This window comes from Tachyglossus aculeatus, unplaced genomic scaffold (genome assembly GCF_015852505.1).
Source record: "Tachyglossus aculeatus isolate mTacAcu1 unplaced genomic scaffold, mTacAcu1.pri scaffold_96_arrow_ctg1, whole genome shotgun sequence".
Classification (NCBI taxonomy): domain Eukaryota; kingdom Metazoa; phylum Chordata; class Mammalia; order Monotremata; family Tachyglossidae; genus Tachyglossus; species Tachyglossus aculeatus.
Window position 1 is genome coordinate 509,698 of NW_024045099.1, and position 21,626 is coordinate 531,323.

Sequence of the window (21,626 nt, forward strand, 5' to 3'; positions counted from 1 at the left end):
AATTGCTTAGTTTCGTGCTTGACAAGAGCTCTGTAAGGCTGTCACCTCTTGTTAATCAGATCCCAGGGGTACTTTAGCTAAACATATACAGTCTCTCACCTGCACAGAAGGAGTATTGTGAAATCTGTAAGAAAATGTTTCTATTCAGCTTGGTTCCACTAAATTTTCCTGAATTTCAGGACTTGTTTGGAGCTGACAGCTAAGTAGTCAATAAGGGGTTGGGAATGTGATGATTTATAAAGTAGTTGAAGCAGTCTTTAGAAAAAGCAAAGGATATTCCCTCTACAGGCAGTGTCTTGGGTAAGTTTGAAGAGAACGCAGGATATAAATTCTGCTATTATATGCATATACAAGAATATTTGTATGTTCTTTCTATATGTGTGCCTGGCTTTGAGTTCCAAGATGAGGTTATTGAAGGTAAGAGGTTTAATCATTTACATGGGTGGAACTGGTAAAACTGATGACTTGTTTAATGCACACTACAATCAGTTATTTTTGTGGGAAAGATGGGCTAACATAATATATGGAGCTTCTTCCTTAACATTTTAATGTAAATGAGGTCTGAAAGCTCAGAAACATTCTATGAAGACAGTAAGTGTTTGCAATGGTACATTCCAAGCCATCCTCTGGAGTTATTGTCCTCCTCCCCTTCTCTATCTCAATGCAGAACGATTTAGGGTATCAGATTTGAATTATTTTAAGAGGTTTTCCTTTTTGCCTTTGGAGAGTTTTTTTATATGATTCGCTTTCATTTTTTGTCTTTCCAAATTTCAGTATTTCTATCAGTCCTTCATCTTTTGCGGTTCATTTTGTACTCCCTGTTTCTGATATCCTACGAAATGAGATAACCTAGTCCCTTTGAATTCAATGTAATGATGCACAGAACCCACTAAGCGTCTCACCTGTTGTTCTCAAGAAATCAATCCCCAGAGAGCAACACAGAATGAAGGTTGGAACCTAGTAGAACATTCCCTTCCTTTCAAATGACCATGAAAAGTTCTAGAGGTAGGGATAGGCTTCAAGAGGAATGGCAGCTTTTCTTCGATTTTCTGGTTCCTTCTCTTCAGACATTGGAGAAACAGTAAAAAAGAGAACATCTGCCCCATCTAAGCTGCTAGATTTTTGTATGATACAAAAGGTTTGCAGATTTTTTTTGAAAACAGGTGTAGGCAAAGAAATTCATGCAAATGGCCCCATAAGATCCAATACAAAAAAAAAATCAGGTGGAAAAGAAGCTTTGCCAAAAAGATCAGGCTCTTTATAGTTTTTAATCTCAAATTTATTGGATTTAAATTTGATTTGGACACTGCTTAAAATGCAACATACTGAAAGAGACATCACCTTCGAAAGGCAATGTGGTCTAATGGATAGAGGACTGGCCTGGGAGTCTGAAGGAACTAGGTTCTAGTCCCAGCTCCACCTGCCTCCCGTATGACCTCTCCAAGTCATTTAATTTATTTGTACCTCAGTCACCCCATCTTTAAAATGGGGATTAAAACGGAGAGCCCCATGTGGTACGTGGACAGTGTCCAACCTGATTAGCTTGTATCTACCCCAGCGCTTAGTTCAGTGTCTGGCAAATAGTAAGCACTTAACCAATACTATTTCTTTGCTTACTTTAACAAAAATATATATGATTTTGTTATATTTACAATAACTCCAACCCAGTTCACATGCAATAACAAAAAATGTTTGGGAAATTTCAGTTAAAAAGTGGACTCTAGGGCCAAATCTTCTTGAACAATAAGAACCTATAATTTATATTTGGAAATGTAAGAGTCAACATCATGGTATCACAGAGGGAAGAGCATTACAGCAAGTAAAAAATCCCCTCTTACCTAGTCACTCCCTGGTAGTGTGTGAGGTACAGAAAGGCAGCATGGCTCAGTGGAAAGAGCACGGGCTTTGGAGTCAGAGGTCATGGGTTCAAATCTCGGCTTTGTCAATTTTCAGCTGTGTGACTTTGGGAAAGTCACTTAACTTTTCTGGCCCTCAGTTACCTCATCTGTAAAATGGGGATTAAGACTGTGAGCCCCCCGTGGGACAACCTGATCATCTTCTATCCTCCCCAGCGCTTAGAACAGTGCTTTGTATATAGTAAGCACCTAATAAATGCCATCATCATTATTACTATGAAAGGTGCATTCACACACTGAGTTTACTAGGGGCCATTTAGCAGTTATGCAGTACTAGAAAATGTCAATAATTGGCATTTGTTGAGCTCTTACCGCGTGCAGAGGGCTATATTAAGCGATGGGAAAGATGGCCCCCGAGTGCTTGTATTAATTTGTTGCACAGTGACTGAGTGGTTAATGTCAAGTCATTGGGCACCTACTCTGTGCAGAACTCTGCACTAAAAACTGAGGAAACACCAGAAACAGAAGACTCAGGATCTGAACTCAGGAACCTTGATTCTTAGATATAGAATTCGGCCCGAAAGCCAGTTCAGTCCAGTGAGGACCATAGAAAGCATGTGAGCAGCCGTCTCTGTGGCACCAAAAGAATCATGCCTGGGTCTGAATTAATGGAATCAAATGTAATTTTGTCATCATTTACTCTAATGCTACTTTTTTTCCGTTTACCTTCAGATTAACCACATACATTAGTGAAATGGACCAGGGCAATATCACTGTAGTCACAGAATTCATTCTTATGGGACTCACTTATCTCCCAGAATTCCAGCTCCTTCTCTTTTTGATGATTCGGGCAATCTATCTGATGAGCCTTTTGGGAAATTTGGGATTGATTGTGCTAATCACAATATATTCTCGACTTCACACCCCAATGTACTTCTTTCTTGGCAACTTGTCTGCCTTGGACTTTTCATATTCTTCAGCCATTGCTCCCAAGATGCTCGCAGACTTCTTTCTGGAGGTGAGAACTATTTCCTTGATAGAATGTGCCATCCAGATGTATCTCTTACTGGCCTGTATAACCACCGAGGGTTACCTCCTGGCGGTCATGGCATATGATCGCTTCATGGCAATCTGCAACCCTCTACTCTATGTGGTTGTTATGTCCCCCAGAGTTTGCACTCAGCTCATGCTTGGTTCCTATCTCATTGGTTTGCTCCAGGGACTCATTCAGGTGCTGCTAATATTACGTCTGCCATTTTGCAAGCCAAATATCATCAATCATTTCTTCTGTGATCTCCCCCCAGTATTTAAAGTATCGTGCAGTAACACCTTCCCCAATGAGGTCTTGCTTTTCAGCCTGGGGTTTTTCAATGGAACTGTCACCTTTCTGGAAATTGTGGTGTCATACGTATATATCCTCATCACCATCCTGAAGATACGCTCTGCAGCAGGGAGGCGCAAGGCCTTCTGCACCTGTGTCTCACATATAACGGTGGTTGGCCTATTATACGGTACCGCCATCTTCGTATACATTCGGCCCAGTTCACATTATGCGCCAGAGAATGACAAAGTGGTTTCCGTGTTTTATACTCTTGTGATACCAATGCTGAATCCTCTGATCTATAGCCTGAGAAACAAAGATGTGAAAGATGCCCTGTGGAAAATAACACATGGAAAAGCATAGTCTTGGAGGAGGATATAATGCATTTCTCTTGTAAAATTATTAATGTTTGTCAGGATGCATGTTCTCATCAAGGTAGTTCTGTAAATTGTGCATTGTATCTTTGAATCGGATATTGAGATATTTATATTCAACAGCAGTTGTTAAACTGTCATAGGTAGGGCTTGCTATAGCTGTACAAACAAGTCAGGTGTGAAAAACCATAGCTAAGGCAAAAATTAAGGCCATTATCTGGATAATTCTAAGGTAGAATGGTTTCAGACTGAATTGTCTTTCACATCTCCATACGTAGTCCTTTTATTGGAAAGTTTTGTCCTCAAGAGTGCAATTCCTACTGTATTCAAATGTTGCTGAAACTATCAATCATTGGAAATTAGGGCCATGACTGAGGAACTGGAATTCTTTGCATCAATGTTCCACATGCCATTTTGCTGGAAGAGATACCATGGGAAAAGTAACACTCATGATTAGGGTTTCTATTGCCAACATTGTAAAAGAATGTACCTTTGGCCTTTTGAACTGAATCTAAATATAATTAATCTTTGAATTACTTCCACATTAATGTAACTCAGGTGGGTTTTTGTCCCTTCACTAAGGAATGAGGGATCAGCAGTTTGCAATGAAGAGGCAAAGCAAAAGTGCAACAAACTCTTTTTTACAAGCTTTTCAAGAAAGAGGTTGAGAGAAATTTCAGTAGTTCTTGTATGTGCCTAAGAGCTCACCTTCTCCCATTTTGGTCTCAGGACAAAAGTCTGAAAAGAGGCAGGAGAAAAGAGATTGCCCCAAACCCTCAATCAATAACTCCATCAGTAGTATTTATTGAGCTTCTATTCTGGGCTGAGCATTGTCAAGTACGACCTAGTGGAAAGAGCACGGGCCTGGGAGTCAGAGCACCAGGGTGTTAATCCCAGCTCTGGCACTGAATAATAATGACATTTATTAAGTGCTTACTATGTGCCAAGCACTGTTCTAAGTACTGGGGAGTTACAAAGTGATCAGATTGTCCCATGGCGGGCTCACAATCTTCATCCCCATTTTACAGATGAGGGAATTGAGGCCCAGAGAAGTGAAGTGACTTGCCCAAAGTCACACAGCTGACAAGTGGTGGAGCCGGGATTTGAACCCATGGCCTCTGACTCAAAGCCCGGGCTCTTTCCACTGACCCACGCTGCTCTCTTGCCTATGGAGCGTGCTAGGGCGAATCACTTTACTTCACTCTGCCCCCGATTCCTCATTTGTAAAAGCGGGATTCAGTGACTGTTGGGAATTCAGCGACTGTTCTCCCTCTTGCTTAGATTGTGAAGCTGATGTAGCACATGCACTGTATCCAGCCTTTGTCTTTTCCCTTGTGCTTAATACAGTTTTTTTGCCCAAGGTAAGCACTTAACAAATACCATAATTATTATTATTCTTACAATAGAGTTAATAGATTTGATCTCTGACCTTGAAGAGCAAATACCTGCAAGTAGAGACAGAGAACTCTGGGGTCTGCTCACAGAAAGCAAAGAGAGGAATTCAGTTTCTGCTTTAAGCTCTGTGCTGTTGAATTAAGTCCTTAGTTGTGAAAAAGTTTAGTAATAATAATTGCGGCATTTGTTAAGTGCTTACTATGTGACAGGCACTGTACTCAGCGCTGGGGTGATTGGGTTCATTCATTCATTCAATAGTATTTATTGAGTTCTTACTGTGTGCAGAGCACTGTATTAAGCGCTTGGGAAGTACAAGTTGGCAACATATAGAGACGGTCCTTACTCAACAATGGGCTCAAAGTCTAGAAGGGGGAGACAGACAACAAAACAAAACATGTAGACAGGTGTCAAAATCATCAGAACAAATAGAATTAAAGCTATCATCCCACATCGGCTCACAGTATTGATCCCCATTTTACAGATGAGGTAAATGAAGCACAGAGAAGTGTAGCGACTTTCTCAAGGTTACACAGCAGACAAGTGGCAGAGTCAGGATTAAAACTCAGGTCCTTCTGACCTCCAGGCCTAGCCTCTCTCCACCAGGCCACACTGCTTCTCCAATCAGTTTTCTGGTACATTTTCCTTCAGGTTGTCATTGGTCTGTGCAACGTGAACTAGACTGCTTGGCACATCTCCATACTTGTGTCCTCCTAGAGCAGCCACCAGACTGGAGCAACTCTTGCTCAACTCCTGAGCAACACATTTCTGCCAAGAGGCCTTCCTTGACTAAGCCCTCATTTCCTTTTCTCCCACTCCCTTCTGCAACTTCCTGATTTGCTCCTTTTATTCACCCCTCACCTCAACCCCACAGCACTTATGTACATATGCCTAATTTATTTATTCAGATCAATGCCTGTCTTCCCGTCTAGTCTGTAAACTCATTGTGGACAGGGAATATAACTGTTACATTGCTATATTGTATTCTCCCAAATGTTTAATATGGTGCTCTGTACACGGTAAGTACTCAATATGATTGATTGACTGAACCTGGATAACTGTCTCAAGGACCTTTGAAAGGAAAGCTTACAAGAAAATTTGATGTGTAACAAGACTCATATTGTAGTGTGGCACAGTTGTAAAGACAGAGGCCTGGAAGTCACAGGACCAGTATTCTAATTGCAGCTCTGCCACATGCTTCCTGAATGACTTTGGATGCTTCTCTGTGCCTTACATTTCTAAGTAAAATGAGGAATAAATACCTGTTCTCCTTTCTACATAGACTGCTCAGTTCCACTCCATATGAGCTTGTTGTGGGCAGGGAACTCTCTACCAACTCTGTTGTATTGTACTCTCCCAAGTGCTTAGTATAGTGCTCAGCACACATTAAGTACTCACTAAATACCATTGAGGGTGATAAGGAACAGATCATCCAGCTGCCCTAATCCATAAGAACGACACGCAAATTCGTGAAGCGTTCCATATTTTTAGACTGAGCCCCTTCCTTCCTCTCCCCCTCGTCCCCCTCTCCATCCCCCCATCTTACCTCCTTCCCTTCCCCACAGCACCTGTATATATGTATATATGTTTGTACATATTTTTTTACTCTATTTATTTATTTATTTATTTTATTTGTACATATCTATTCTATTTATTTTATTTTGTTAGTATGTTTGGTTTTGTTCTCTGTCTCCCCCTTTTAGACTGTGAGCCCACTGTTGGGTAGGGACTGTCTCTATATGTTGCCAATTTGTACTTCCCAAGCGCTTAGTACAGTGCTCTGCACATAGTAAGCGCTCAATAAATACGATTGATGATGATGATGATGATGATCCATCCCAGACCAACTCTTATCCAATATTTCCACATATAGGGCAGAGACCTGCAGACATGCCTGAAAAGCAGTGTGGCCTAGGGGAAACAGCACACAATTAGAAACTAGTAGATCTGAGTTCTAATCCCAACTCCTGCCACCTGTCTGTTGTGTGACCCTGGGCAAATATTTCCTTGTGCCTAAATTTCCTCATCTGTGAAATGGGGTTCAATACCTGTTTTTGCTCCCTCTTAGACTATGAGCCCCAGATGGGACAGGATCTGTGTCTGAACTGATAATCTTGTATTTACCACAGAGCCTAGTATGATGCTTGGCACGGAGTGAGTGCTGAACAAATGCCCCAGGTATTATTGGGTTACTGAATAAAAAAATAACTTTAAATATGCTTTACTAATAGTGTTCAATTTTCATAAGGCTAGAAAATATTTCCCAACATTCCCCGCCTCTCCCATCTCCTTCTAGACTGTAAACTCCTTTTGGACATGGAACGTTTCTACCCACTCTATTGTACTGTACTATCCCAAGCACTTAGTACAGTGCTCTGGACACAGTAAGCATTCAATAAATTTGATTGATTGATTGATTGATCTCCCAATACGTCTCTATTTCCTTTTTCTCCCTGGGTTGTAAGAACATGAGTAAGTATTTGTTCTCAGGCCACAGTTCTCCCTATCCTCGCAGAGAAGCACCATGGCCTAGTGGATAGAGCATGAGCCTGGGATTCAAAGGATCTGGGTTCTAATCCTGGCTCTGAAATTTATCTCCTGTGTGACCTTGGGCAAATAACTTGACTTCTTTGTTTCTCAACTACCTCATATGTAAAGTGGGGGTTAAGATTGTGAGTTCCAAGTGGGACAAGGACTGTGCTCAACCCATTTGCTTGCAACCACTCCAGCACTTAGAACAATGGCTGGGACATAGTAATCGCTTAACAAATGCCGCAATTATTATTATTATTTGAATCCAGAAAGGGGTTTACAACAGGTTGCCTTTTATTGCCTGGGGCTAGGTTAAGTGGGGCAAAAGGTTTTGGTAGGCCAGACCACTTCTCTTGGTTTATATTTAATGGACCTGGATTCCCTGACTATAAGTTCATATTCTCTGGACTGAGCATTGAACAATTAAGCCCTACCACGCATCTGCCTAATAGCTACTGGGGACTGTCAGATATGCTGTCAAAATCTCAAGGGATTGGGCCCCTATGTTCCTCAAAACCAATATAATCACTCCTACCTCTTCAGAACAAGAATCTGGAAGCCTCGGAGGGGACAGCATTCTTTCTATTTTCATCTCCAGGGAACCAATTGTATAGGATGGAAAAATACTCTCTGTCTAGACCCAGGAGTTGGGATAATAGTGATACTATGTGTTAAACACTCCATGCCAAGGACACAGTAAGTGCTCAATAAGTACGCTTGAATGAATCTACCCCAGTGCTTAATAATGTGCCTGGCATATAGTAAGCACTTAGCAACTACCATTGAAAAAACCAAAAACTGCTTGACTGCTCTGAGGCCTGCTTGCATGGACCCTTCCCTTTCAGGGTTATTTACTTTTTTGGTTTTAGAAGATCTTTCTGGTACAACAGATGTTCTGCATGTGAATCCGAGAGAGCTAGCTCTTGCTTTACCTAATTACTCCTTTACCATGCATAATTCCATAGTGCGAAGCTCTCTGAAGTGATAACCACTCTGCAGTAATTTCCAGGCTGCCACTCCAAATACAGTCATTCAGTAATTGTCCAGGATGCAATAAAGCTTTTTTTGCATTTCAGTAAAGTCTCTTGTAAACTTCCAAAATAATTTGAAGTAGCCCTGTATGCTGCCAGTGTTGTTGGTGAACACTTGAGAGTCAGAGGTATGCTTGTGTGAGCCCTGCCTGGGTGAAGAACATATAATAATAATAATAATAATAATAATAATAATAATAATAATAATGTTGGTATTTGTTAAGTGCTTACTGTTTTAAGCACTGGGGTATATACAAGGTAATCAGGTTGTCCCTCGTGGGGCTCACAGTCTTAATCCCCATTTTACAGATGAGGTAACTGAAGCACAGAGAAGTTAAGTGACTTGCCCAAAGTCACACAGCTGACGAGTGGCAGAGCCAGGATTCGAACCCATGACCTCTGACTCCCAAGCCCATCCTCTTTCTACTAAGCCACACTGCTTCTCCTGTGTATGGTTTGCCTGAGATAGTGGCCTCATTTTTTCTCATGAAACCAGAGTTGCTATCAAGGAAATAGTAATAACAGTGAGAATGGATAGCTACAAGAATAAGATATGTCCAACCCAAAGCGTGTCACTGGCAAAGAGCTAAAGATGATACTTCCATTCCCAGCAAGAAGTCTGCGGCCTTCAACTGTCTATTTTCTAGGCAATAATTCTCCAGTAGGGCTTGCTTTTTACTTTGCATCATCTTGCTCTTCCCCCTTCTCCTGACCGTTTTCACCCTATTCTGTCCTATCCCATCCCAGTCCTAATTTTTTTTTTACATTATCTTTGCCAACAAAGCTTCCCATGGGAAAGTTCACCAGTTTTTTAAACCTGGGCAGGATGGATTAGGTGACTGAAGCATGGGTTTAGGGAATTGGAATGTTCCATCCTCTTAAATGTGCTCCCAACTCAGGATTATCTGCTTGCCGACAACCACCCTCACCAAACTGAGCCCCCATCCCATCCCTGCTCTCCCTGCTGGCAAAGAATTTAGAGAGGGGGTTCGTTCAAACTCTTAGTGAGACAATCTGGTCTATGAAGAGCTATCCTTCATACCCCTCCATGCCCATCTTCCATTGTACCCCACCTATAATCAATCAGTCAATTATATTTATTAAGTACTTACTGAATACAGATCACTGTACTCAGTGATTCAGAGAGCACAGTATAATAGAGCTGGTAGGCATGCAGTAGGCAAGGTAGTTGAGTGCTTTAAAGTCAGCAATAAGGAGTTTCTGTTGGATGCCGAAGTGGATGGGCAACAACTGGAGGTTCTTGAGGAGTGGGGAAATATGGACTGAAACCTCTGAAAAATGATCCTACAACTTCCTAGGGTCTGAGAGCCTGACCATGGGGAAGGCTTTTTTTTAAAAAAAAAAATGGTATTTATTAAGTGCTTATTCCCACGCTTGTACTTCCCAAGTGCTTAGTACGGTGCTCTCCACTCAGAATGAATTATGTGCCAGGCACTGTGCTAAGCTCTGGGGTAGACACTAGCTAATAATAATAACAATGATGGCATTTATTAAGGACTTACTATGTGCAAGGCACTGTTCTAAGCACTGGGGAGGTTACAAGGTGATCAGGTTGTCCCACGGGGGGCTCACAATCTTAATCCCCATTTTACAGATGAGGTAACTGAGGCACAGAGAAGTTAAGTGATTTGCCCAAAGTCACACAGTGACAATTGGTGGAGCCAGGATTTGAACCCATGACCTCTGACTCCGAATACCGTGCTCTTTCCACTGAGCCATGCTGGACACAGTCCATGTCCCACATGGGGCTCACAGCCTTAATCCTCATTTTACAAATGAGGTAACTGAGGCTCAGAGAAGTTTAGTGACTTGTCCAAAATCACTCAACAGACAAGAGGCAGAGCCAGGATTAGAACCCAAGTCCTTCAGACTCTCAGGCCCATGCTCTATCTATTAGGCCAGGATGCTTCTTTTCAATTTTTAAAAATGGTGAAGGATGCTATATAGTGAGAGGGGACTGTGTTGGGACAGAAATCTGGATGAGTAGAAAAAGTAACTTTATCTAACAGTTATCGATGATGACGTGCTGTTGTCTATAACCAACACAGGGAGTTTTGCAGAAGGAAAGAATTTCTGGCTGAGAGTGGAGGCAACACCTGCTGGTGATCTTTGGTGTGACACCAATGTAGACAGGATTGTGAGCCCATTTCCCGTGTTTGACTTATCATCATCATTGTCTTCATCATCAATGGTAGTTTTTGAGTGCTAACTATATGCAGCACACCATATTAAGCACTTGGGAGAGTACAAAACAATCAAGTTGCTAGATACATTTCCTGCGCACAATGAGTTTACAGTCTATAGGGGGAGACAGACATTACTGTAAATAATTTATAATAAAGAATCCATAGATATGTACATAACTGATGCGGGGTTGAGAATATAGTGAATATCAAATGTCCAGAGGTTGCCAATCCAAGTGCATAGACAATGCAGAAGGGAGAGGGGAAAAGAGACCTCAGTCAGGGAAGGCTTCTTGTAGGGGATGTGACCTAACTGAGCCTTTGAAATTGGGGATAATGGTGATCTGGCTTATATGGAAAGGAACGGAGTTTCAGGTTATAGGGAGGATGTGGAAAAGAGAAAGGCAGCAAAATAGGTGTGATCTGGACACAGTGAGTAAGTAGTACAAGAGGAATGGAGTATGTAGGCTGGGCCGTAGTAGGAGACCAATGGGGTAAGGTAGGAGGGGGCAAAGTGATTGATTTCTTGTCCATATTTAGTTTCCATCGCCTAATAATAATAATAATAATAATCGCATTTATTAAGCGCTTTCTATGTGCAAAGCACTGTTCTAAGCGCTGGTGAGGTTACAAGGTGATCAGGTTGTCCCTCGTGGGGCTCACAGTCTTAATCCCCATTTTACAGATGAGGTAAATGAGGCACAGAGAAGTGAAGTGACTTGCCCAAAGTCACACTGCCAGACAACTGGCAGAGCCAGGATTTGAACCCATGAACTCTAACTCCAAAGCCCGGGCTCTTTCCACAGAGCCACGCTTCTTAATCTGATTCTAATTTAGAATTACACTGAGTATGAGTCCTGGAGGTGACATGTTTGGTGGAAACCATACCTCAGTTGAAAAGTTCATCCTCTTGGGCCTGACGGATGAAGATCACATGTTTCATGACATTTTGGGAGACGTATCTTGTAACGGTAGTGAGGAATCTTGGAATGATCCTGTTATTCTGTATTGCCCCTCAACTTCATCCATTCATTCAATCGTATTTACTTAGCACTTACTGTGTGCAGACCACTGTACTAAGCTCTTGGGAAGTACAAGTCGGCAACATATAGAGACAGTCTCTACCCAACAACGGGCTGACAGTTTAGAAGGCAGAGACAGACAACAAAACAAAACACATAGACAGGTGTCTATTTATTGTCAGAATAAATAGAATTATAGCTATATGCACAACATTAACAAAATAAATAGAATACTTTTTTATCATTCATCTGTCTCTGGTTCATCTTGGTTATTCCTCCACTGTCACTCCACACATGCTATCAGGCTTCATGAGGAAGGGTAAGCTGATTTCTTTCAGCAGCTGTGCTACCCAGATGTATTTTTTTGTCATGTTTGCAAGCAAAGAATGCTACCTTTTGGCAGCGATGGCTTGTGACCCTTACATCGCTATATGTAACCCACAGCTCTATGTGGTTACCATGTCGCCCCAAATCTGTGGCCAGTTGTTAATCGGTTGTTACCTCATGGGTTTTGTGAATGCAACCACCCAGACCTTTCTGATGTTCTGTCTATCCTTCTGTGCCTCCAAATGTCATCAACCACTTTTTCTGTGACCTCCCTCCCATGCCGTAACTGTCCTGCCCCAACACTCACGTCAACAAGACTGTGCTCCTTCTGTCTTCTATCTTCCTGGGGGTGTTCACATCTCTAGAAATCCCCCGCTCTTATATATTCCGTTTTGAGGATTGGCTCTGCTGAAGGGAGGCACAAAGCGTTTTCTACCTGCACCTCCCACCTGGTAGCTGTGACCATCTTCTACAGGACCACGGTCTTCATGTATGTGCGGCCAAGCTCCCTGGACTTGGACGAAGTGACCTCTGTGTTCTCTACAGCGGTGATCCCATGTTGAATCCCATGATCTACAGCCTGAGAAATAAGGAGGTGAAGAATGCCATGAACATGTTTATATACCAGGGAAGGAGCCCTTGAGTGAAGAACGCTTTCGATTGGAGGGTTACATAGTAGCACTTTGGATGGAAAGGAAAGGGTGAATTTTAGTTATATTGAGAAGATAGAACCAATGGGATTTCATGACTGACTGAATGTGTGGGTTGAATGAGAGAGATGAATTAAGGACAATGCAAAGTTTATGGGCTTGGGAGCCAGGAAGAATGATGGTGTCATCTAAACTACAGTGACAGGAAAGTCATGGGGAGAGCAAGGCTTGGGTAGAAAATGTAGAGTTTGCTTTGTCCTTTCTATGGGCTGAATGTGAAACCCCACAAATTTTGAATTCTTGGGGCCCTAAGTAACCTAGAAACACTCCTGCCCTTGAACCTTCCTGCCCATAGCCATGCACCCTTTAGACTCTATACACCAAGGGCAAGGTCACTGATGACCTTTGAGAGGGCAGTTTCTGTGGAGTGACACTCCACTTATCTCTCATTCAACCTACATATTCAGTCTGTCACCAAATCCTGTTTCTTCTACTTTCACCACCTTGCTAAAATCAGTTCTTTCCTCCACATCCACACTACTACTATTCTTATCCAAGCACTTATAACAATAATAATAATAATGGTATTTGTTAAGCGCTTACTATGTGCCAAGCACTGTTCTAAGCGCTCGAGTAGATACAAGGTTAACAGGTTGTACTACATGGGGCTCACAGTCTTAATCCCCATTTCACAGATGAGGGAACTGAGGCCCAGAGAAGTGAAGTGATTTGCCCAAAGTCACACAGCTGACAGGTGGCAGAGCCGGGATTCAAACCCATGGCCTCTGACTCCCAAGGCCGGGCTCTTTCCACTGAGCCACACTGTTTCTCGAATCTTATCCCACCTAAACTATTGAATAAGATTTATCGCTGATCTCCCTGCCTCCTGTCTCTCCCTGTTCCAGTCCTTTCTTCACTTTGCTGCCCAGAACCTTCTTTTCTAAAAGAAGTCTCGCCACTCCTCAAGAACATCCAGTGGTTGCCCATCCACCTCCTCATCAAACAGAAACTCTTTACCATTAGCTTGAAGCCATTCAATCAGTTCTCCCCCACATACCTTACCCAATGGATAGTGCATGGACCTGGGAATCAGAAGGCCAGGGGTTCTAATCCCAGCTCTGCCACATGTCTTCTGTGTGCCCTTGGGCAAGACACTTCACTTCTCTGGTGCTCCGTTATTTCATCTGTAAAATGGGGAGTGAGACTGTAAGCCCCGTGGACAGAGACAGTGTCCAACCCGATTTGCCTGTATCCACCCTAGTACTTAGTGTAGCGCCTGGGACATAGTAAATGCTTAACAAATACCATTATTATTATTATTATTATTATTATTATTATTATTATCATTATCATTGCCTACAACCCAGCCTGCCAATTTCCCTCCTCTGACACTAACCTACTCTCTGTACCTCAATCTTACCTACTCTGCTGCAGGACTCTTACCTGTATCCTCCTTCTGACCTGGAACTCCCTCCCATTTCACATTCATAGTGCACCATTCTCCCTATCTTCAAATCCCTAATAAAATAATATCTCCTTCAAGAGATCCTCCCTAACTAACCCCTCATTTCCCCAACCTATTCACCATCTCCTCTGCATCACTCATGCACTTGGGTCTGTAGCCTTTAAACACTTAGATATTCACCCCATCTCCAGCCCCACAGCACTTAAATACATATCCTTATACAACGCCATTTCCTCTATCTATTCATTTTAATAATTATCTCCCTTCCTAAATTGTAAACTCCTTGTGGGCAGGAATTGGGACTACCCAGTCTATTGTATTGTATTTTTCCAAGCACTTAATACAGTACTCTGCACAGTTAGAGCTCAATAAATACCAATGACTGATTAATTGGCAGTGACTATGTAAATCTGGGGATTGGAGGATAATAATAATAATAATAATTGTGATATTTGTTAAGTGCTTACTATGTGCCAAGCACTGTTCTAAGTGCTAGGGTAGATATGAGGGAATCAGGTCGGACTAAGTCCATGGGGGACTGAGTCCATGTCCCCCATGGGGCTCAGGATCTTGATCTCCATTTTACAGATGAGGTAACTGAGACATAGAGAAGTTAAGTGACTTGCTGTGGTCACACAGCTGACTGGCGGCAGAGCTGAGAATAGAAGCCGTGACCTCTGACTCCCAGACCCATGCTCTTTTCACTAGACCATGCTGCTTCTCTGTAAATCCCCTGATTCTTGGGGCAAAGTGGGAGAAGGAAGATAATGACTGCTTTCATTCCAGGAGGTTTCACTGATTCCATTCTGTGGTTGGAGAAGAGAACTTGGCTCATTGTCCTACACATGGATGTTTACATGCATCTATGTGCATATGCATGTGTTCAAGTGCATATGAACATATGCACTTATGATCTTCATATATACACATGTTCACATGTATGTACTCACATTCATGAGAATATATCTATATATGAATATTAATGTACATGTGAATATATCTATATATGAATTGTTTCTGTATACACATATACATGCACTCTTCTATGTGCTGAAAAGCTCGAAATGGTACTATGTTATATGAGAAGATACATACATGTATACGTATAGATATTTGTCTGTGTATAGATTCATATACGTAACTATAGAAGAATTTGATTTCTTTTAAATAATTAACCAAGAGCCCAGTTTGTCCCTCCAGAGCCAAGAGACTTAGAACTGTGTAATTCTTCCAGGCATTGACCACATGGGATTTTGGTTTCATTTTCAGCTACAGTTTTTGGAGACAGAGCTGAAAGGTGGTAGAGGGTGCCTTAATGCCCCTCACACAAGCCCTGGTAGAGAAGATTCAACTTTGGAACAGGGAGCCAGACAAAGAAAATTCTTCATAAGTGTGGGGACTCTTATGGTACAGGTGTCCACCCCACCAAGAACCTTGTCTCTAGAGAGGAAGAAAGGCAGGAGATCAGAGGTAAGGTAATGTCAGAAAGGGAGAGGGGAGATTTGGGGGTGCTGGTACTCACAGGTGATTTGGGGACTCGTACCCAACCCAAGGACTCAGTGTAGTCTTCCAGAACACCCCAGGAGGTAACCCCAGGGCTACAGACCTGGATGAGGTGGGAGAGATTGATGGAAAATCAGTGACGAGAGTAGTACTGAGATCTTAAAACCAAATATGGCTGCTAATTATGGCCTGATGATTAACAGAAACTTCAAAGAGGTTCTGCTGATTGCCAAGAAAGGAAAAGTTTCAGACAGCTTTGATCTCTAACTCAAGTTCACTACCCTTTCCCTCCTGCTCCAACTCCCTGATCATAATTCCTCATTGAGGAAGGTTAACAATCTTTTTCATCTTCATCTATTGGAATGTAAAAATAAACCTAATAATATTACCAAAAAAAGTTCCTATAGAGATTTGTTGTAAGTTTTAATTTGCAATGTGGAATTAATCGCATATGCTTACCTATTCACATTTAAGGCTAAACAATGCCAACTGAACTCTCCATCTCTACTTCACAGTAGACCCCCATATTCTGCAAAAAGGGATTTTCTATGGCAAACCATGAAAATATCTACAATTTGGGGGAACACGGTTTTCTTCTCAATATTTTCTTCAGTGTACCTTTCATCTCACTGCTTCTCAAACTGTAGATGAGAGGATTTAGCAGGGGTGTGAGCAGAGCATATGCCAGAGGGAGCAATTCTTTGCTCTTTAAAGTGTAACTGGCCTTTGCTTGCAAATAGGTGAGATTAACTGAGCCTGTAGAATAGGATCACAGAAGTCAGATAAGAAGCACAACTGGAGAAGGCTTTTTGTCTTCCTGCTGTCGAAGACATTTTCAGAATAGTATAGAGGATGTGAGTGTAAGACAGAAGTATAATCAGGAAAGGAAGCATAACCACTGAAATGGTGCCTAAACAGGCATGGATTTCAAAGACGAAGGTGTCTCCACACAAGAGCTCCAGTACTGGGGGAGTTTCACAGAAGAGGTGGCTAATTTTATTGCGATCACAAAACGGAAAGCTAAATACCCAAGAGGTTTGAATCATGGTCAAAATTGACCCGGAAATTACAGAACCCACTGTAAGCTTGGTGACAATTGCTTTACTCATAAGGAAAGGGTAATGCGGGGAATTACAGATGGCCATGTAGCGATCATAAGCCATTGTGCAAAAGAGAAAGCATTCTGTAACCCCTAGAAATAAAACAAAATACATTTGTGCCGCACAGCCAGCAGAGGAAATGGTTTTGTGATCCTTTGAAAGAATCACAAGCATTTTAGGGATGATCGTTCCACTGAAGCAAGTTTCTAAGATGGACATGATCCTCAGGAATAAATACATAGGAATGTGAAGACTGTGTTCCAGGGTGATGATGAAGACAATGACCGTGTTTCCTACCAAGACAATTAGGTAAATGATTAAAAACACCACAAACAGAAGAAACTGCTGTTCGGGAAAGTTGGAAAAACCCAGGAGAATGAAATCAGTCATGGTGCTCTGGTTTCCCCTCATCATTTCAAGCACGAAAACAGAAACACAAATGCCATGTTAATGCTCTTCAGCATGTTTAACCTATTCTGAAATCAGGCTTCTGCAATGCCTTAACATCCTGTTCAACTTTCATTCCCAGCCATCCATAAGAGATCAGAAATCAGCATTCCCATCCCTTCTGGGATCTCCATTTGGCATTTGTTACATTCACTGAACAAATCACCAGGATGATTTGCAAATCACCAAGATGGGAAATTTCCCACAGAGCTGAAAAATAGATGATGGATATTCCTAGACCAAAAGGACAGAAGCAGATTTGCCATTAGATGCAGAGTTTTATTCTACACAGTCATAGATAACGTGGGATTCTGTATCCATAAGCATAAAAAGGGCTTTGCTATTCATGTCTAAATCAATCAATCAATCAATCCATCATATTTATTGAGCACTTATTGTGTGCTTGGAAGAGCACTTGGAGCGCTTGGGAGAATATAATATGATAGTGTAACTGAAACATCCCCTGTCCACAGTGATCTTACAGTCAAGAGGGGGAGAAATGTCAGAAATGGGATTCGAACCCAAGCCTCTATTCAGAGACTAGAAGTCTAAACAAGAGGAAGTGATAACTTGAGTCTGCCTCCTCAGACCACGAGGCCAGGACTCTTGCTCTTTCTCTAGGAACAACTGCACAAATATAGTTTTTGTTGACAAGGTTTGCTTCTGGCAGGGATTCTATATAATCAGGTTTGGCTTCAGACCGCTCTGAAGGGAGGAATAACTCCCCTCTTCTCTAAGATCACATGACAGCCATTGATGACATGTAATGTGACATTGACATCATTCGGAATGATGTACAGTCCTTAAATTATTTTTCACCCACCTGAATATGTCCAACGGACCAATCAATCCAAAATACTCTCCCAAGTGTTTAGTACACAATAAGCACTTAATAAACATGATTTTTTAATTGATAATATCCATTGAGCTCTTTCTGTGTGCAGCGCACTACACGAAATTCTTGAGAGAGGACACTAGAGTCAGTAGACATGATCTCTGCCGTCAAGGAGTTTACAATCCAGTGAGAGAGACAGACATTAACATAAATTACAGATAAGGAGAAAGTAATAAAGTAGAAAGATATGAAACTCATCACCTGGAACTGCCATCTCTAGAGATATATCACTAATTCAGATCTCGAAATTGCAATTCTTCAAAAGGTCGGAAAAGAAAATCCATGATGATGAAAATCTCCAGGGTTTTGAAAGATCACCCCATCTCAAAAGCAACTATCACCCCCGTGATGATGTACCCTGAGTAGTAATGTCTCTTACAGTCTGAAGCCTGTCCTGTATATATGTGTGTTTGTGTATGTGTGTGTGTGCTGGTTGGAGAGGTCTCTGCAGTACTGTATGGAATTCTCCTTTATTGGCTATAATCAGGAATGTGGGTTAAGGAGCTCCAGAATAATTCATATTTGGGGTTGTGGGATTCATTTTCATACCTTTTTTTCCTGCCATTCTCCCTGCCCCCAATGACACTTATGACTCTTCTGATTCATACCTCTCACATGCAGTTCATCTTAAAATCCTGTTGTTTTTCCCCCACAGGTTTCCAGATCTATCCCTTCATCTCCTATTATTTTTATTATTCCTCACTCTCTTATGCCTACCACCCTGATCCATATCTCCCCTCTTCATCTTTCTAAGTTTTACATAACTCAATAATAATATTTATTAAGCACTTACTGTTAGCAAAGCCCTGAATTAAGCAGTAAGAAAAAATACATGGAGAGGCATTAGACATGGTCCATTAATCTTGTCTTGTCTTATTCCATCGAGTCATCTCCAACCCATAGCAATGCCATTGACACATCTCTCCCAGAACGCCCCACCTTCATCTGGAATAATTTTGGTAGTGGCTCTAAAAAGTAGTCTTGGTAAAAAATACAGAAGTGGTTTGCCATTGCCTCCTTCCATGCAGTTAAGTTGAGTCTCCACTCTCGACTATCTCCCGTATTGCTGATGCCCAGCGCAGTTGAGTTTTGACTTGTAGCAGATTGTCTTCCACTCACTAGCCACTGCCCAAGCTAGGAATGGAATAGATATGCTTCTTCTTGACTCTCTCTCTATAGTCGAGACTGGTGGAGTACTGAAAACTCTCCAGGGGTGACCCTGAGGGAGGGGTCCATTAATACAGTAAAATAAATAAATAAAATAAATAAATTATGCTTATGTAAATAAGTGCTATGGAACTGATTGGGTTAGTACAGGGTGAAAATCCCAGTGCAAGGGTGTTGTGGAAGGGAGTGGAAGAAAAGAAAATGAGGGCCTAGTTTGGGAAGGCCTCATGGAGGAGATTTGCCTTCAATAAGGCTTTGAAAATTAATGATCATCTGTTGGATACAAAGACAGAGAGATTCCAGGCCAGAGGTAGGATGTGGATGAGAAGCTGGTGGTGAGGTAGATGAGAATAGTCTCCAGTTGAGGCAATGGGAACTGTGTTATTATTTATTTATTTATTATGCTAATTCCTGTCTTCCCCTCCAGACAATAAACTCCTTGTGGGAAAATAATGTGCTTACCAACTCTGTTTTATTGTACTTTCCCAAGTGCTTAGTAGTTAGTGCTTAGTGTTCCATAGAGTAAGTGTTCAATATATACCATCGATTTATTGATTGCTGGTTGCCATTATTGAAACAACTCAATGTTAAGGGATGCACCAACATTTACCCTTTCCAGCCCTGATTTTCTCTTTGTAACCCATTATAGATCATTCACTCATTCATTTATACAAACCCTCTTGAACCTGCAAATTCACTAATTTGTTCATTCAATCGTATTTATTGAGCACTTTCTGTGTTCAGAGCACTGTAGAAAGCACTTGGGAAGTACAAGTCGGCAAAATATAGAGATGGTCCCTACTCAACAACGGGCTCACAGTCTAGAAGGGGGAGACAGACAACATAAAACGTGTAGACAGGTGTCAAAATCGTTAGGACAAATAGAATTATAGCTATAACAAATATTTTCTACCTGTACAATTTTCTGAAGCCATAACTTCTGAATGTTTATCATTCACTATGTGTAGAAGAGCTAAGCCCTCAGAGCTGGTTAACCTAAGGCATACTTTCAAAACATGCCTCCTCATATACTTCACACTTCATGCTTCACATTTCTACCATAATAATTCTAGTTAGAAAAGAGGTGAAGACCTGAAGTTTATATTGAACGTCATTTAAAGTCGGAAGACCAGGGTCTATCAATCAATCAATCATATTTATTGAGTACTTACTGTGTACTTAGCACTGTACTAAGCGCTTGGGAGAGTACAATGTAACAGAATTTGTAGAAAAATTCCCTGCCCACAGCCTGAGTAGTGGATAAAGCATGGGTCTGGGAGTCAGAAGGTCATGGGTTCTAATGCCCGGTCCACCAATTCGCTGTGTAGCCTAGGCAAATCACGTTACTTCTCTGTGCCTCAGTTACCTCATCTGTAAAATGGTGATGAAGACTGTGAGCTCCACGTGGGACAGGGACTGTGTCCAACCTGATTTATTTGTATTCACTCCAGAACTTAGTACAGTGTCTTTGACACATAGTAAGTACTTAGCATAATGCCATTATTATTATTACTATTATTATTATCATCTTTCTAAATGAGCTTAATGGAATGACAAGTTTCCTGGGTATCATTTTGCCCAAGTAATCAGAGGGAATAAAACTCCAGCTGATTGACATAATGGTCGTTTCTAAGTAATGATCTATGTCAAGAGCATTACCTTCTTATGAAGGAAAGTAGCAAGTCCTAGTGGATGAAGCATGGGCCTGGAAACCAGATGACCCGGGTTCTAATCCCGGCTCTGCCACTTGCTCCCTTTGTGACTTTAGGTAAGTCACTTAACTTCCCTCTGTATCGATTTCCTCAAATGCAAAATGGAGATTCAAAACCTGTTTTCCTTCCTACTTAGATTGTAAGCCCCAGGTGGGCCAGAGACTGTATCCATTCTGATTAACATTTAACTACTCCAGCACTTAGAACAGTGCTTGACACATAGTAAGCACTTAGCATATACTAAGAAAAAAATTAGAATCTCAGGTAAATAATCCAAATGGACAACTTTCTTTACATATACATTTAGTTTTCAAAACAATTTAAAATACTGAGTTCCTTAAGAAGCTGAGAAAATAAATTATTTTCCAGTACTAATATTATCAATATGCCTCAATGTCACTAAAATAGCCTTACATATAATATACAACAGAATCCTTAGATGACCCTTTAAGGCCAGAACACCTTGCTCTCCTGTCCCCACTCTAATTCCTCCTCCTCACCTTGGAAGAGGGATTTGGCTCAATTTTACAAATTCATCATCATAAATTCCCTCACATGAAAGCTGCAGTGGGAATTGGCTTTATGTGGAAATCCTAATTGAATGGTAATAGTTCTTTACTTAACACTA

General features: G+C 41.4%; 1 protein-coding gene and 1 pseudogene across 1 annotated transcript; one reads left to right on the forward strand and one right to left on the reverse strand.

Annotated features, from left to right (window-relative positions):
- The first annotated feature begins 229 nt into the window (after positions 1-229).
- On the forward strand, positions 230-3,540 carry LOC119924326 (olfactory receptor 1019-like). The gene is made up of 3 exons (XM_038743212.1): positions 230-300; positions 2,420-2,473; positions 2,589-3,540. The coding sequence occupies exons 1-3, from the start codon at positions 230-232 to the stop codon at positions 3,538-3,540; spliced, it is 1,077 nt and encodes a 358-aa protein (XP_038599140.1).
- Positions 3,541-16,245: 12,705 nt separating this feature from the next.
- Positions 16,246-17,191, reverse strand: LOC119924327 (annotated as a pseudogene).
- Between the last annotated feature and the right edge of the window lie 4,435 nt (positions 17,192-21,626).

Coding starts and splice junctions, on each gene's coding strand:
- LOC119924326 (XM_038743212.1), top strand. CDS start 230: ATGATTTATAAAGTAGTTGAAGCAGTCTTTAGAAAAAGCAAAGGATAT. Junction 301..2,419: donor CTCTACAGGCAGTGTCTTGG/GTAAGTTTGAAG, acceptor CTTGATTCTTAG/ATATAGAATTCGGCCCGAAA. Junction 2,474..2,588: donor GTGAGGACCATAGAAAGCAT/GTGAGCAGCCGT, acceptor GTTTACCTTCAG/ATTAACCACATACATTAGTG.